General features: G+C 42.9%; 1 protein-coding gene across 4 annotated transcripts in view; it reads left to right on the top strand.

Moving 5' to 3' along the window:
* Window positions 1–16,981, top strand: part of dmd (dystrophin) — a 237,000-nt gene that overhangs the window by 66,358 nt on the left and 153,661 nt on the right. For all 4 annotated transcript variants that reach the window (XM_080851393.1, XM_080851392.1, XM_080851395.1 and 1 more), the window contains exons 17-19: window positions 2,980–3,152; window positions 15,512–15,635; window positions 16,443–16,530. In XM_080851393.1, coding sequence (XP_080707519.1) covers window positions 2,980–3,152; window positions 15,512–15,635; window positions 16,443–16,530 — 385 coding nt within the window. The remainder of the gene's footprint in view (window positions 1–2,979; window positions 3,153–15,511; window positions 15,636–16,442; window positions 16,531–16,981) is intronic.

Below are 16,981 nucleotides of genomic sequence, written 5' to 3'. Positions count from 1 at the left end.
AAAATGATCTCAGCCCGAACTCTACAATTGCGAATGCGAGTTAGACAGAGAGAAGCAAATTCTCTCGGAGAGAGGCACTGCCATATTTCCAATCCGCTGATCGGGAACATTCTGGATTCAGGGTTCAATGGCGAGGGTTAGAAGACTGCAAGCAGTCTGCAAGCATTGCTTTGCCACTTGGCTACTAGAGTGGAAACACTTCAAACATGAAGTCTCATCTATGTTGCCAATGCCATCCCTCAGCTGTGTCCCAGATGGAGCAAGGAGAGTCCACCTGTTAGGGACAAAAAAACACAATCTCTCGCTGTTGCCTTCCAACACCAATTTGTGACAAATAAAAACAGGAAACAAGAAGGGCACTCGGAGAGCACAGGCCTTCAAGTGATACTAAATTTGCAGATCCGCTCAAAATCCGGTTATCCCTTGGCACATGCTACACTTTTTCAGTCAATTTCATGGAAATGTAGCTAGTTATTTTTTTGTGTAATCCTGCATACAGACACAAACTATCTCACAAACTCCACCTAAAACATAACCCCCTTGGTGGAGGAAATATCAAAAGCAGCAGGAGTATTCACAGCCAAAGATATGTATCCCTATTTGGTGGTTACTGATTTTGGATTATGCCAGCTGAAGAAGAAAAAAAGAACCGTGTTACAGTATACCCTCCTGCACACATTTAAGCAGTAAAGCTTTATGAAACATTGAAAACTAATCGACTGACACCCTACATGATATCAGAATTTGTGGTTTGTGACTGCAAATTCTTTCTGTTAAAGAACAACATGTCACCATGCCGGTATCAAAAATCCACACCATGGCAGACTTTTATATTTATTTATAGGTTGTTTGTGAGACTTCAAGTTGCCATCCAATATAAGCCAGGGATTCTTAATCCTAAACTGTACCATATTAATCAGTACATGCCTGCTTTCTACTTCTCAGCTTCCTGCACAAAAGAAATTATACTGTCCATGTCATGAACAACAAAAAGAGTTAAGGCCAATTCAAAGTCCAGGCGAACACTATTGCTTGGCAAAAAAATACGTCAAAGAAGCTAAATTAATCTCTGCTAGGGTGTCAAAGAGTTTGTTGCGTACATCAAAAAGTTGGAAAGGGCGGACACGTTGTCGCACACTCTGATTGGATAGCAACTCAGAGTTCTACATTCTGGTGTGTTGCCATGGTCACGGTGTGGCTGTGTTTACTTTGTTGTTTCGCTATAAGATGAAACATTACAAAATTTACATAAACTTTAGCTAAGTCGTCATACAAATTGTCATAGAAACCAAAGTTGAGGTTTTTTTCTGAGGTTTTATCTCTGCGTAGGACTATGAAAGCCTACAGCGCCATGACATCTTGCGACCACATTTTTATTTTGTCAAGCAACCCTTGGATTATTAATTGGCCTTTAACCTGAGCTCATTTACTTACAAACAAACATGCCAATGATCTAGTCATCTAACCCAAGGATTCATTGGAGAAACAATCAGAAACACTGCAGAATAAATCATACATGATGTAATGTAATCCTGATGAGCATGCTAGCATATTTTATTCTTAAATTCCTCATCTGCTCCTGGCAACAATTATTCCCAAAGCTGTGGTAGTTTACTTTGAGGCGGTAATCTATTAATATTTGCCTTCAGTACACAATTCAAATCCTCTCCATCCAAATTATACCCTCTCAGTTTTCTGCCAAGAGGAAAGATATCTTGGTAAAGAAATGCTGGTAATCTTCATTTGGAGGATGTATGTATGTAAGAAATATGATACACCATACCATACCATATCCACCGTATTTATCCTGGAAAGTTTACGCGTTTCTGTAAAAAAGCTGCATTGCCAAATAGAATGGCAACCCACACTGCTTTAAAACTATGGTCTATCTAAACTATCACTTGGTCTTCACTTTTGGCCTCTTTTGAGAATATTTCAGCCTCTTTTGAGTATATTGGTATTAGCTTCCTCATATCGGTTTTGCCAATATTAATTTAAACGAGCCGTCTCTGTTAAAGCCTGTTGTATCATATTTGCTGATAGGTTGACACAATCTGACACGTCTGCTGCCCTCTGGTAGATTATTTGTGTGCTGTAGGTGCACTGTAGGCAGTAGTGGGTGACTTCATGTAGTGAGTATTTGGCAGGGAAATATTTGGCAATTTTGAAAACGTTACTGTAACAATAATGTTTATATTGTTGTTAATATTTCAATACAAAGCTAAACTGTATTGAAGCAACTTATAATTTCATAATATTTACATTAATTGTTAATATTTATATATTTTCAGTTTTTTTATAGTAAAGCCTTGTTGAAAATGCATATGAAATATGATACAGCAGGTATTTAAGTTTTGTCAAGTATTAAATATGACACGGCAAGTATTTAAGTGAATTTATCTGTAAATCCCTCTATTGTCTTTGTTCTGAATGGTCATGATGCTGACAGAAAGGTCCATAGCTCAGCAACTCTTTGATGACACAAAACTTGGTAGATGGACTTAGGATCCCTTCCGGAGGTGGTGCCAAAATCTTGCGTCCTGTAACCACTGGGAGGCGATGTATTAAGCACAAACACTGATAATTATACTGTAGGCTATGTCTATGGAAAATATTGTTGCATGTTTTTGTAAACGATGCATATCAAGAATATATATGGATAGATACACACACAGCATAAGGACCCATTTTTGTTCTACTATGCCATATAAGGAACATACTTCCTAGGTGGAAAGCAGAACAAGGGAATTTGGGAGCTGTCTATGATGTATAATTAGGATTTTAATCTGTATCTATTACCCAGTTCATGCCAGCAAACTTTATATTACTGCTGTCACAATCATAGTTGAGTTTGAATAGATTATAATCTAGAACATGTTTGCTTTGATTTGTCATTGAACTATGTACTGGAATTTTCCCCTTAAGTAGCACTCATTCATTTATGATCAAGAATACATAAAGTTATTTGCCTTTCCTCAGATTTCCTCATCCGTTACCACGTCACAGACAGAGGTTAAGCAAACTGTGATGGCATCTGTAACTAAGGTTACTACTCGTGAGAAGGTCATGATGAAATACGCTAAGGACAAGATACCCTCCTCTCCACCCCAGAAGAAAAGACAGATTGTGGTTGACGCTGAGCTCCAGAAACGGTAAGTGAACGTGATCTCTTATATCACAAGAAACTGTCTACTAGAGGCGGTGCTTTCAGCACTGAATTACGCATCACACGTACGTGCAAGTCGAGTGTTAATACCAACAAAGTCACCTGTGACCTGGGTGACGTCCTCAATGTGCGCCAGCACAAAAGGCCGGTCCACCCAGGAAACGCCCTCTTGGCAATCTCTTGTGCAATTTCCGAGTGACTGCCAAGGTCTGGCGGTCATCCGAAACTCATAGAACCGTGGTTACGTACATAACCTTCGTTCTATTTAGTTTCTCCTGACTGCCTTCAGCACTGGATGACTAATACCAACAAAGTCACGAGGAAATCTTACCTTACTCCTGTTAAACGGGAGTAGGAAGAACATCTGCTGCCACTGGGCTATAAGGGACCACGTTAACTCTATAAAACCTTGCAAATGTGTAGGTTGATGCCCATGATGCAGCTGTACTGATATCTGAAGGGGGACACCTCTAAGGGCCGCCCACGATGTACATACACTCCAAGTTGAGTAGGGTTGGGTACCGAGAACCGGTACCAATATGGCACCGGTTCCATACAACCGGTACCTATCCGGACCGAAATGTCACGCAGATTTCGGTGGTTCCTTTCGGTGCCTGAGCCGATTGAAATAAATAACAGCAACAAATCATGCAGCTAAATCAACAAAAGTTACGTAAAATGTTTTTCAGGCTGCAAACATGAAACACGGAGGCTGGTTCCAAAACAGTAGAAAACTAGCGACAGCTAACTAGTAGTAACGGTAGTGGCGTAATGATCTGAATGAATTATTTTGTATTTTGTTGCTAGGTTGCAAGCACAAACAGAACTAGCCATCAACCTTTTAACAGAGAAAAATTGAAAGGTAAACGGTCAAAAGTGTTGCTATATTTAGCACAAAAAGATTCAAACATCACGACGTGCAGCAAATGCAACAACACAATTGCGTGTGTAACGAGGGGAGAGAAGGCAAAAGTCATGGCAGATCAGCCAGAACTTATCCTATCTCTTAAAGGGGCAGTACACATTTTCTTGTACTCAGTGTGTTCAAGTAACAAGTTTAGCTATAAACAAGGTAGAAAAGATAGGTATAAACGAATCAGAAAATGGTGAAATTTCATTAAATAAATGCAAACAAAATAATACATTTTTGACTCAAAAGGCAATTATGCTCATATTTTTGCAAAAGAAGTTTTAAGCTGTAGTGTGTACAGAGTGTATGTGTTTTTTATGTATTGTAAAAAAGCCTTTCTTTAATGTCGTCAATCGTCGTTTTCTTGCTTTAAAAAAAAAAGTATCGGTTCAGGCATCGTTGAGGCACTGGTATCGTTTCAAAATTATCGGTTTAGCACCGGTATTGGATAAAACCCAAACGATACCCATCCCTATAGTTGAGTGACCTTGGACCTGAGGGACCAGGAGGCTACTGCTCCTATAGGTCCAAAAAATTGTGTCCACAATCCAACGGGATAGCCGTTGTTTGGATACGATGTACCCTCTCCCTTGTCCTGAATGACAGAGGAACAATGAATCAGACTGGCGGAATTCCACAGTCACATCAATGTAAGCCCTTAGTGCTCTCACTGGGCACAACAGGTAGGTGCTCTGTCCCTGCTCATCCTCCTGAGCTGGGGCTCAAAAGCAGCCAGACTGAGGGGCTGGTCTTTGTAGGGTGATTGAAACATCCTTGGAAGAAAGGCCGGATTCACCCACCAGTTACCCCTGTGCCTCCAAGGTTCCAATAAAGACATTCTTGGCTTGGCTTTCGTAAGCCGATGCCCTGGCCAAGAGAAAGCCATCTTCATAGACAGCCATTTCAATTCCACCCCCTCTAGAGGCTCAAATGGGGACTTCCAGAGTGCCTCTAGGACTATAGGCAAGTCCCAAAAGGGCACTGAGCTTCGCTGAAGCGGCCTTAGTCATGGAGCACCCTTAAGGAAGGGGGTCACTAGCGTATGGGACCCAACTGTCACACCATCTGCCCCACTGTGCATTGAGGAGATGGCAGCAGCATATACTTGATTGTGGAGGCTACAAGGCCTCCATCAAAACGGGACTGGAGAAGGTGGAGTATCACTAGTACAGGACACCGTGTGGGGTCCTGCTTCTGTGCTTGGCACCACTCACACAAAAGTTTCTACCAGTTAGCGTACAGCACATTGGTGGAAGGTGCCCGGGAGCTGTGGATGGTCCATACAACCGCTGGGCCACCTGACCCTAACAATGGCTCTGGCCCTTCAAAGGCTTGACTCCTATAAGTAACCCTTGTGGTTCCCTGATCCTGTCCAGAGTGGGCAGGATCAGTGGTAATGGGGGAAAGGCATACAACAGCTGATTTGGCCACGCATGGGCCAGTGCATCCTGGCCCAAGGGGCAAGTAGATTCCACAGAGGGGACAGTGCATTGTCAACTAGGAGGCAAAAGATCCACCCCTAACTTGCAATACCCCTGCCAGGCCGTTCCACCACTTGTGGATGCAGCCTCCATTCCCCAGGAGGTGGGTGCTGCCGGGATAGTAAATCCACAACTGTGTTCTGAATGCCTGGCGGATGCATTGCCCTCAGGCTCAGAAAGAGTAGATAGGTCCAAAGCCACAGCTGTTGGGACAGCCTCAAGGATTGTCTGGTCCTTGTGCTCCCCTGGTGGTTTACCTGGTAGACCACTGACGTGTTGTCTGCTCCTACAAGGACATGCTTTTCTACCAGCACTGGAAGAAAATGTCTGAGCGTCAGGAGAACAGCCTGCAGCTCCAATACATTTATGTGCTGTTCAGAGACCTCTGACAGTCCTGCCTTGTCATACAGCTCCCCACCCTGCCATAGAAATCTCAGTGGCCACCACTTCTCTGTGAGAAGGTATGGACCCTAAGGGAACTCCTGGGTGAGATGTCTCTTCCCTCCACAGCCGTAGCTTTTTAAGGCAACTGGAAGTGACTCTGACCAGCTTGTGCCTGTGTGTGAGAAGGTGAATTCTTCCCCTCCTCACCGTGGCAAAAAGGGATGGGGCCCTTTAAGACTGTTGGACTCCTCCCCCATAATGGTGGGTTCCTGGCTCACCTGATGCCAATGTTGGAACTAATCAAGCCCAAGTGGCTGTGCCCTTATTAAAGGGTGCCTCAGGTTCATGAGGACAGACTTTCTTTCCACTTGAGATGGCGATGGGAGAACTTTGTGAACAGGCATGTGAGACGGTGAAAGGTGTTTCCGTTTAAAAACACTTACCTGCTGTGAGGTGAAGTGGATTCAGTGTCTAGCTGTGTGGATACTGTTTGGGCTTTAGATATATTCATAGTGAACTATTGTGCTTTGTGAAGAGGTTCCTTCTGAACCTGTGCTGTAAAGATGTTCCTTTTGAACCTGTAATGTAAAGATGTTCCTTCTGAACCTGTGCTGTAAAGATGTTCCTTCTGAACCTGTGATGTAAAGATGTTCCTTCTGAACTTGTGATGTAGAGATGTTCCTTCTGAATCTGTGCCGTGAATATGGTCCTGATTGACCAGTGAATCTGTGCCTAGCTCAAGCATATGCCTAGTTCTCCCAAATGTCTGTAGCACTTTGAGTGCGGCCATCTTTTGTGTTTGTTAATATTTGTTTGTTTATTGTATACACCTGTTTCGGGGTGGATACCAAATAATTCCCCCATGTAAATAAATAAGAATCTATTTTTATATGGAAGTCACCCTCTTCCCGACTACACCACCCAGTCCAGTCGCGACCTACCAAAACAACGTGGTGTGACCGCCCGGTCCCTCACACTGTGATAAGTGGGGTGCAAGCCAATATCATTTAGCCCAATTTGAAGAGGCCTTAATGACAGAAGGCTCAAAGGGACCAGCTACGAAGCTGCTGTAAGCATACCCAGCAGTCTCAGAAATGATTTGAGGGCCAGAGCCCTGCCTCTCCTGACATGACTGATGAGCTTGAGGGTGTTGTTGACCCGTTGTTTAGAGGGGTAGCAATCATCAGCCGTGAGTCTAGCTGGATGCCAGTAAAGATGATCTGCTGATTAGGCAACAGGAGCTCCTTGCCTGGTTTATCTTTAGCCCTAGCCTGTAGCATGGGAGATCAGCCATGCTGATTCTCTGAGGGCCTCTCCCCCTTTACTGGGAACAGATCAACCAGTCGTCTAGATACTGAAAATGCGCCTCCCCCTGGCCTGCAAATAAGTTGAGTAGAATCCACAGTCCTCTTCTTTTTTGTAAGCCTGTCTAGTGGCTCGCCTTTCTTCAAGAGAGCCCAGATCTCCTGACGTAGGGCCAGAGCCCTGTTTGGGTCTTTGACGAGAGTCATCTTGACCCCATGGAACCTCTGTGGTCGGCGTCAGACCCACAGGGGCCTCTGTCTGCTGTTAGCCTCACGGCTCAGACTGGCAAGGTGTTGTCTGGCTTGTGTACCCTGTAGGCTGCGCTCCAGAGCTTGCTGTGCGTCAGGGCCACCACCTGTCCTGGAATGACAGAAAGAGACAAAAGGACTTTCCTGCACGGCTCCAACAGTGGAGAGTGGGCTAACCATATCTGGCGTCGGGCCTGGGTTAACGAGGACACAGCCTACCAAACTCTGTGGCCCTGTAGGCGAACGCCTGCAGGAAGGTGTCACTCAGACTCTGTGCAGAGGAGTCAGCCTCAGAAGTCTGCAATGTCTGGAACAGGGCTACTACCAAGTGTGACATTGAATACCCAAGACGTGCCATATGCCTTGCTGCGTCGTAGGATTTTACCATGTAGTCGTGTGTCAATGGCACTGTGGCCGGGGCTGCGAGCATCAGCCCGGAGTGCTTCACCCGGCGAGAGCACCAGGGCAGCAACGGCTGGTTCAATATTGGGCATGTGATCAAGGCCATAGGCATAGGAATCTTGCCTTCTTCCAGAGCACTTCAGTGTGGTGTGGCTCGTACCCTGGGAGCTGGAATGAGAGTAACCGGGGCCTATCTGGAGCCCAACAGTAGTACTTGCCTCTTTACCTCCAAATTCAAAATTGACCTGCTTTCATGAGAAGATGCAAGAGGGCGTTTCCTGGGTGGACCGGTCTTTTGTGCTGGCGCACATTGAGGACGTCACCCAGTTCACAGGTGACTTTGTTGGTATTAACACTCGACCTGCACGTACGTGCGATGCGTAATTCAGTGCTGAAAGCACCGGTCAGGAGAAACGAAATAGAACATCCTGTAATAGTCTTAATGGCTTTTTCATCTTATTTTTTGAACCTCATTAAATATTATGTCATTGAATATAATGTGTGTACTTCAGTAAAATAACATGGGAATTTTTTTATTTTTAGTTCGATTGTCTTTAAGATGTGAGCATCTAAAATATTTAGCCTCTTGTTAAATGTGGTGTCTGACAAGAGGTGTGCAAATCCAACGGTGGGATGCATGCCCCTTCTCAAACACGTTAATTTAATTCCCACTGCAAGCATGTCAGAATATTATCATTCATGGTACAGCAAGCATGTCAGAATATTATCATTCATGTTACAGGGTCAAGCATGTCAGAATATTATCATTCATGGTACAAGGTCACTAGGGGATCAAATCAAAATTGAGTTGAACCTTTAGCATCCATTCCCACACCACACTATAACACTAAATAAATGGTTTTCACTGTGAGTGGGAATGGGGTATGTGTATGTGTGTGTGTGTGTTTTTGTGTGTGTTTGTTGGTGTAGTATTTTTGCTTGAAATGCCCATCCCTACTTAACATTTTAAATGGCCAGTAGCACTCATACCACAGCTACATGGCATGACGTAACATTCAATAAACCACGGTTAACCCTTAGGACCCAATGTTGCCCCTTGGGGGATTTTGTGTTGTTGTGGGGAATTGCCTTTGAAAGCTCAGCAAAAAACACCCCAGAAAAAAATTGCATTTCGTAAGGGAAATAGAATAGGGCTATTCATATGATAAGGGCATGGTAAATTGACATTCACATTTGGGTCGTGACGTAGCAAGAACCCCTTAGAAAACACCCCATTTCACCAGTAAACAAGTCCACATGTTGGGTGGTTTTCATACTTCATACATACAGCGCTGAAGAAGGTGAGGACAAACGTATCCACTTTGAGATTAGCCTTGACCCCGCTGAGCATATTTGTGATGAGTAAGTTGTATTCGTTTCACTAGCTCTTGTAATGAATGCTGTTGATTAACTGATAGGGAGTAAAACGCATGTTATATTAGACTCGGAGTTCTGAGTTTAGGCTTCTACCGTCAACTCTGCAGAGTCATTTTGAGTCATATAATCACTTCATGTCGCTATAAGACTATTATACAGCAAAATACATATCACATCATGCTCAGAGTTGCGTTAATTTTATTAAGCTACATACGTCAGCATTTGGAGTTTGTTGTCTGTGCAGAAATTAGTATTAGGCTCCTGAGAAGTAATACGGCTCCTGTAAAGAACGTCAGCCATGTTCACAAGCCATTGTCTTTGACAGATGGGCTATAAGCTGTGACAATGGGGAGGGGCATTCACCGGTGGTTTCACACCTATGTAAACAATTTTCATTGAGTAGGGACACTGATTTTGGACAAGAAAAGATTACACACTTTCTGAATGCTTAAATCGACTATGTATAGCCAACACCATGTTAACAAAGTTCAGAGTTCAAAGGTCTTGGATGGAAATCATAAAATGTGTTTTTGTCTGAGCACTTCTATAAGTAGGTATGTTTACATTTGATTTAGAAAATGTTTTTACTACATTCCTTTTACTCTTTTGCTGAGGGGATCATATTTGTCTTTTTTGTCATTTGTAGAGGCTTGTCTGTGTCCTGTTGTAATACTGTGATGTCTATCAAACATAAATGAACCATTTCTCGGGCATAGACAAGAGATAACTCCCCTCTCTTTTAGGATAGCCAAGTAGAACCTTTGTATCTTTGTCTTATCTTCTTTATCCCTTCTTCAATACATGTATAAACTACCAAACCTAACCAAACCAGCAATCTGGACACTGGACTACATTCAGCCTAATAGAAAAAAACTCATCACTCACTCACTCACTCACTCACAACACTCTACAACTAGTGCTTGGTTACAAGCAGTGTTTGTTACAATCTCTAACTTGGGGCTGGCTGGGTAGACAGATAGAGATAGAAAAGGGAGGAGTGGGGCGTAGAAAGGAAGGGAGGAGCAGAGAGAATCAGAGGAACAGGGTTATCACAACCATCAGCAGTTTAAGTACTAGAATGTGAACCCTGGTCACCTCACATGCTCAAAGAGAACGGCAAGTAATACGGCCACTTCAACAGACTCAGCCACAAAGTACAATCTTATATATAGAGAGAGGTAGAGGTAGAATGAGACTTGTTGTTGTTGTTTATTTATTGGGGACTTCCAAGGTTTGGGTTAGATTTAGAAATTGCGTTTCAACCGCTCCTTACCTTGACTGCTGTATTTCTGTCAATGCCACTAGGCTTCAATCACCACACCAAAAGGCAATTTTCAGGCAAAGTTTGGTACATGAACATCACTTTGAAATGTAGAAATACAACTAGCCTATATAGTGCTTGAGCTCATGTTATTGAAAATGTTTCCCTTTTGTTAAAGTAACACTATGCAACATTATACTTCAGGATTAGGGTTAGGATAAGCAGTTTTACCTAAAAAAAACAGCTTGAAAAAAATGTGACCCGGTACGCGAAAAGGGGGAACACGTCGGCCGAGACGATTTCGAGTAAAACACAATTGAAGGTTTTTTTTCAAAATTAGTGATTTTCGTTTTTTTGCAGAATGTGCAAGTTGAAGTCATGAAGAAGCCACTCCATGTTTCAGATAACAGTATTGGTTACCTTAAAAGTATACATTTTGTCGTTGAAGTTGGTACAGTTTGGTTAAATTCAGCTTCGCTCTTGTCGCGCTTGGGGGGTGTTACCTAATTTCCATATGAACTGCTGAATCGCGTTTGTTATTTTTTTCGACCAATCAGCTGCACATTACAAGCGATACACATGGCTACTTATACAGCATCATACTCCACTACTCTAATCCGAAGTTAAAAACATGTAATCTACTTCGGCAGTGGAGCATTTTACTCCCATGCAATCTCTACGTTCAGACACAGACAGCAGGAAAGGTTAACAAACGGAATGAAATAGCTACACATTACAAGATTCAAAGATTCAAGATTCAAGATTCAAAAAGCTTTATTGTCTAGTATGTTGCCATACTAGAAAATTGTCTTTTGACTGAAGGCTTGGAGGTGTGTGTGTGTGTGTGTGTGTGTGTGTGTGTGTGTGTGTGTGTGTGTGTGTGTGTGTGTGTGTGTGTGTGTGTGTGTGTGTTATTTGTGTGAGTTCTTTGAGGAATGAGTGTTCTGTGTGTGTATAGCTATGGGGATGAATGATTTTGTGTAGATAGCTTTCCAGGCCAAAGGCATTCTGAATCTTCTGCCAGAAGGAAGTAGATCAAAACAAGGATGGAGTGGGTGGGAGGGATCTAAGAGGATGGAGTTGGTCTTCCTTCCCACTGCCTGGATATACAGATCCTCCAGCGCTTTCTGGTGTATTCCTATTAGCTTGCTTGCTTGCTTAGTTAATCTATTAAGTCTGCTTTTGCTTGCATTTGTGAGGAAGCCGTACCAGGATGTAATGTTGCAAGTGATGATGGATTCCACCAGAGATTGGTAGGCAGTTGACAAAATGTCTTTACTGACATTGAAGGTGTCTAGTTTCCTCAGGAGATACATACGTTGTTGTCCCTTCTTGTAAACCCCATCTGCAAGCTGGCTAAAGGACAGACGTTGGTCGATCTCTGTGCCAAGGTATTTGAACTTCACCACCTGTTCAACTACTTGTCCTTCCAGGGTCAAAGGTGAGGAAAGTAGATGTGGGGTGTTAGATGCCCTCCTCCTATGGCAACACAGTTCACAGCTTTCTTTGAACCACAGGGCCATTTCAGTGATATATTGGGTGTACTTGGACAGGGTGCTTTGATCTTTCAGTTTGGCCACCAAGGCCAGATCATCTGCATATTTAAATAGCTTGAATCCACTGATGTTGCATGTGATCTCATTGGTGTATATTGAGAACAAGATGGGAGACAAGACACAACCCTGTGGGACTCCAGTGTTAAGGATGATGTTGGACGATGTTACACCCTGGACCTTTACATGCTGGGGTCTGTCCTTTAAAAACTCCTTGATCCAAAGTGTCAGTGCTGGGTTGACCTGAAGCTGCAGAAGGCGATGCAGGAGTGTGTTGATGTTAACTGTATTAAATGCTGACGAGAAGTCCATGAATAAGATCCTGACCAAGGAGTTCTGGGAGTCCAGGTGCTTTGTGATGGTATCCAGTAGATGTAATGTAGCGTCCTCCACACCTCGTTTTGGCTTGTAGGCAAACTGCAGTGGATCCAGATTCTCACCGATGGTGGTGGTGAGCTCTCCTGCAACAACTCTCTCCATGCATTTGCACAGGATAGAGGTGGGTGCCACTGGTCTGAAGTCGTTCAGAGCTTTAGCCCGGGGCTTTTTGGGAACAAGGATGATGGTGGTCTCCTTCCACGCCCTGGGAACAAAACTGGCATCTAGGAAGAGCTGAAACATTTTTGTCATTACACCGCCCAGCTGACTTGCACACTCCTTCAGTATTCTGCCCTTCAGCCCATCTGGTCCAGGAGCTTTGGAGGAATGGAGATGGGAAAAGATGGATATAACCCGCTTCTCTTCTATGCAGATAGATTCTGGGGGGTATAGAAGAGTGACCATTTCCTCCATAGAGTCAGTGTTGTTGAATCTGGCATAGAAGGTGTTGAGTTCTTCAGCAAAGGCAGCAGGGTCTGGGCATTGTACTGCAGCAGTGTTCTTATTCCTGCCCATCATGGTGTTTAGGCTCCTCCATGCATGCCTTATATCTCCACTGATGAACTTCTCCTCCATTTTGTTTTTGTAGTTGCGCTTGGCCAGCTTGGTCTTCTGCTTTAGCTCCTTTTTCAGCTCTTTAACTCTCTGCTGGTCACCCTGGATGAATCAATGCTTTTTTTAATTGAGACAGTTCTTAAGGTCTTTGGTTATCCATGGCTTATTGTTTGCAAAGATCTTAGTTTGTTTGGTGGGAATAACACTATCAGCACAGAATGTGACGTAAGAGCATATGGTATCGTACAACAGGTTAAGGTCACCATTGCATTCCCTGAAGAATTCTTCCCAATCTGTAAGCTCAAAACATCCTTTCAGTCTTTGAATGGAGTCTACCTCCCATGTCATGATGGTTTGGGCCTGTACTTTTGGGGTCTTCAATTTTTGTCTGTACTTAGGCAGTAGTAGTATTACATTATGATCTGAGGACCCAAGGGCAGGGCAGGGCTTGGATACATATGCACCCGGGATGTTTCCAAAACATAAATCTAGCGTTCTATTCAGCCGTGTTGGCGTTGTTACATACTGTTCTAACTGTGGGAGAAGTACGGTGACGTCACAGGTGTTGAAATCTCCCATCAGAAACACGGGCTGGTCAGATGCCCTGGAGACGGCATTGTTATAACATTCTAAAATGCGCTCTGCTGCCAGCGCGTTCACAGGGCCAGGGACATAAACAAGAATTACTGTTATTAATTGAAATTCACGGGGAAGATAGTGGGGACGAAATGACACAGACAAGATTTCGTAGTGTCGTGAGCAGTGCATCTCACGAACTGTGAAGTTCGTTGCCCATCTGTCATTTACAACCATGCAAAGACCACCTCCGACTGATTTCCCCGTTCCTTCTTTGTCCCGGTCAAAGCGTATGAATGTAAAGCCATCCAAGCACACTGTAATGTCCTCAGTTAACCACGTTTCAGTGAAACTTCAGAATAAACTTGTACTCCGATAATCTGAATCAATCGTGGATTGATGTTTTAAATCAATCGATGCAGAACTCTCACTATCCATACTTCACAAACATATTGCACCAGTCTAACTGGACAAAACTTGAAAAAAAGTCGCTATATAATGTTTAAAAAAGCCTTCAATCACTTCATTATCACATTCGATTATTTATTACAAACAAAAACAACTGCTTCACATGAGACACTCAACACTTGACATATATCTCATGATGGGGGGGGTGTTATGGCATATATGCTTAATAAGAATATATGAAGTAAGGGATAATGTATTGTCCGGAGGTCATTCTACAAAAATAATTCCCGACGGGGCGAACAACACCCCGACGCGCAGCGGAGGGTGTTGTTTTGTACCGAAGGGAATTATTTTTGTAGAATGACCGACGGACAATACATTATCCCGCTTATTATACGGGTACTTGCCAAAAACGATAGAAGACATTCCTCCAACATATCTCTTTTTAATGATTTAGGTGCCGTTTCATGTGTCCCGTTTAGAAATAAATAGTTCTTCAAGCAAATAGAACTTCACTTCAGGTGTTGCATAGCAACCCATTACTTGCTGACTTCAAATTACTCTCTACTGTTGCGTTAAAATGACTGGACTTCTGGCGGAATGATATGAAAGATGTGAATTAGAAGTACAAAACCCGTTGCCAATGACAGCGGTGATTATCTTTCGCAGAGGTCTGTTAGCAGGAATTAATGTATGGGTATGACGTAGGGATGGCCCATTCAAATCAACGGTACTTTTTGGAACATTCTGAAGAGCCGTATAATAAATACAGAATAACACTACATAATTAACAACACTAAAATTCTTGAGTCTTCAGTGACACCTGTAGGGGGAAGGGCTACAGATACCAGATGTCAGTGTGACATCTGTAGAGGAGGGCTAATCTCACTGAGATGCAAATGAGCACAACTGTCTTCCCTTCGTCCCAGGTGAGGTGGCAATTTGGAAAAATTAGAGGTCCTTTTTCTCAGCAAAAGCTTTTCTGAGGGGTATACATTCAAATGATCACAACTTAAACAAATATTATCAGATCTACATGAGTGAGACATTATTGGATAGCTTTAAACCTACACTTTCGGAATCTGTGAATAACTCAAAATATCTCTGGGGAGACTTGTGGCTGGTTTAGCCACGGCTGGTCACAAATTGGGGCGCTACAATGACTTTTAATATGGAGAATCACTTCCGTGCCATTGTCATACCAGGGTCCATAGGCATATAACCGCTTAATGTAAGATTGCCTAACGCCGCCCGGCTTTCTACTGTCTGCCGAACTAGTAAGTAGCTTATTTGCCGTCTTGTTTTGTCTTGTGTTGCACTTGCTTGATGTTTGACTGTGTTAGGACAGTTGTTGAGGAACTAGTTTGTCATAATGTCAAAGTCAGCACATTTCAAGAGATTTTGTTAATATTAGCAGCTAGCATATCGTTAGCGAATAGCAATTGATCCAGAATGCTTCTTTAAAGAAAAAAATGATTTGCTCCTTCATATGGTCAATGTTTCACAGCTTTGACATGGACTTCACTGAGATCCACAGCTTCATCACTCGTGCAGAGGCCATTCTCAAAAGCCCAGAGTTTTCTGTATCCCGCAAAGACGGAAATTTTGCAGACCTTCAAGATAAAGTGCTGGTATGGACATATATTCATTCACACAGTAACACATGAATGCACACATCTCAGTTTAAAAGTCATCCTTAAGAACATGTAACAAATACCATACTATTTTGTGTTTTAGTCAAATTACATCACAGTAGAGTATCAAACCAAAGTATCAATATGTTGCAGGCAGTGGCTAAAATGTTATTAAAATTGGACAAAAGCCCAGTGTCATTGGACCCAGTGTCATTATCTGTGGCTCATTAAGTGTGGCTATTCTCACTGGATTGCTTATGTCATTCACATAGTCAACACGGCTAGTGAAAGCAACACATGCAGTCTTTATATTATCTTAAAGGCCCAACCTGAAAAGCCTACAGATAATACTTTGGAACTAATTCCACATGTATTGGGTTTGCCTGAGATAGTCATCTGTTGCAGTTGGGTGCTGTGTCTAGTCTGTCGACTTTATTCAACTTTTTTAATGTCTGTACTTTTTGGTGTCAACTTTGTCTCTGATTTGCCATGGAAACGGAAGAGTTTGAGGGGAGGGGAAAGAAATGGTTTGCATAGATAGAGTCAGCAACCTGAACAAAATATATTAAAATTAAATAATAAGATAACATTTGTTATTTATTGGACACTTGGATCAGTTGAATGATTGTCCTTTAGTTGGTGTAATGAGCCCAACTCTGACCTGATGCTAGGGGTAAAGGGCTGTAAGGAAAAAAAACATATAGACTATCCACACTTTGTGGTTGGTCTCACTTTGTGGTTGGATTAAATATTGGATATGTGCAAGAATATTTACCCACATCTGTCCTCTATGCTCATTATCAGGCAATAGAGAGAGAGAGACCAGACAAGTTCCGGAAGCTTCAAGAAGCCACACGGTCAGCTCAGGCGCTCATGGATCAACATGATGGAGGTAAGATCACTATGGTCAAATTTTTACCTGTTCCCTACCTGTTCATCTTGGTTGATACACCCTGAATTTTGACACATTTTGCCTAATAGCTTGTGATATATTTGCCCTATACAAAAAGTGATCATTTTGATTCCTTGGGAGATCACAAGGCCAAGAAATAGCAACTTGCTATGTCCACCTAGTTGTTGCTGCCACCATTTTTCAAGTTTCTTTATTCATCAGCGCCTGTAAAAAAAATCACCAGCTTTGCAGAGTGAGTGACCCAGAGGTGGAGATTTCGAAGAGTACAGGGTGATGCGCTTGCGAGACGTCTCTTTCAAACCAGCACTACCCGGCATACGTCTCTCCAGTGTGCGCTCACGCAGTCACAAAATGGCCAAATTAAAACTGCTGGATACTTCAGTGACATCTGCCAACTCTAGACGTGGGTAAATTAAACTACTCCCAACGC

This window comes from Sprattus sprattus, assembly GCF_963457725.1.
Source record: "Sprattus sprattus genome assembly, chromosome: 14".
Lineage (NCBI taxonomy): Eukaryota > Metazoa > Chordata > Actinopteri > Clupeiformes > Clupeidae > Sprattus > Sprattus sprattus.
This window is presented reverse-complemented; position numbering and strand designations above follow the sequence as displayed.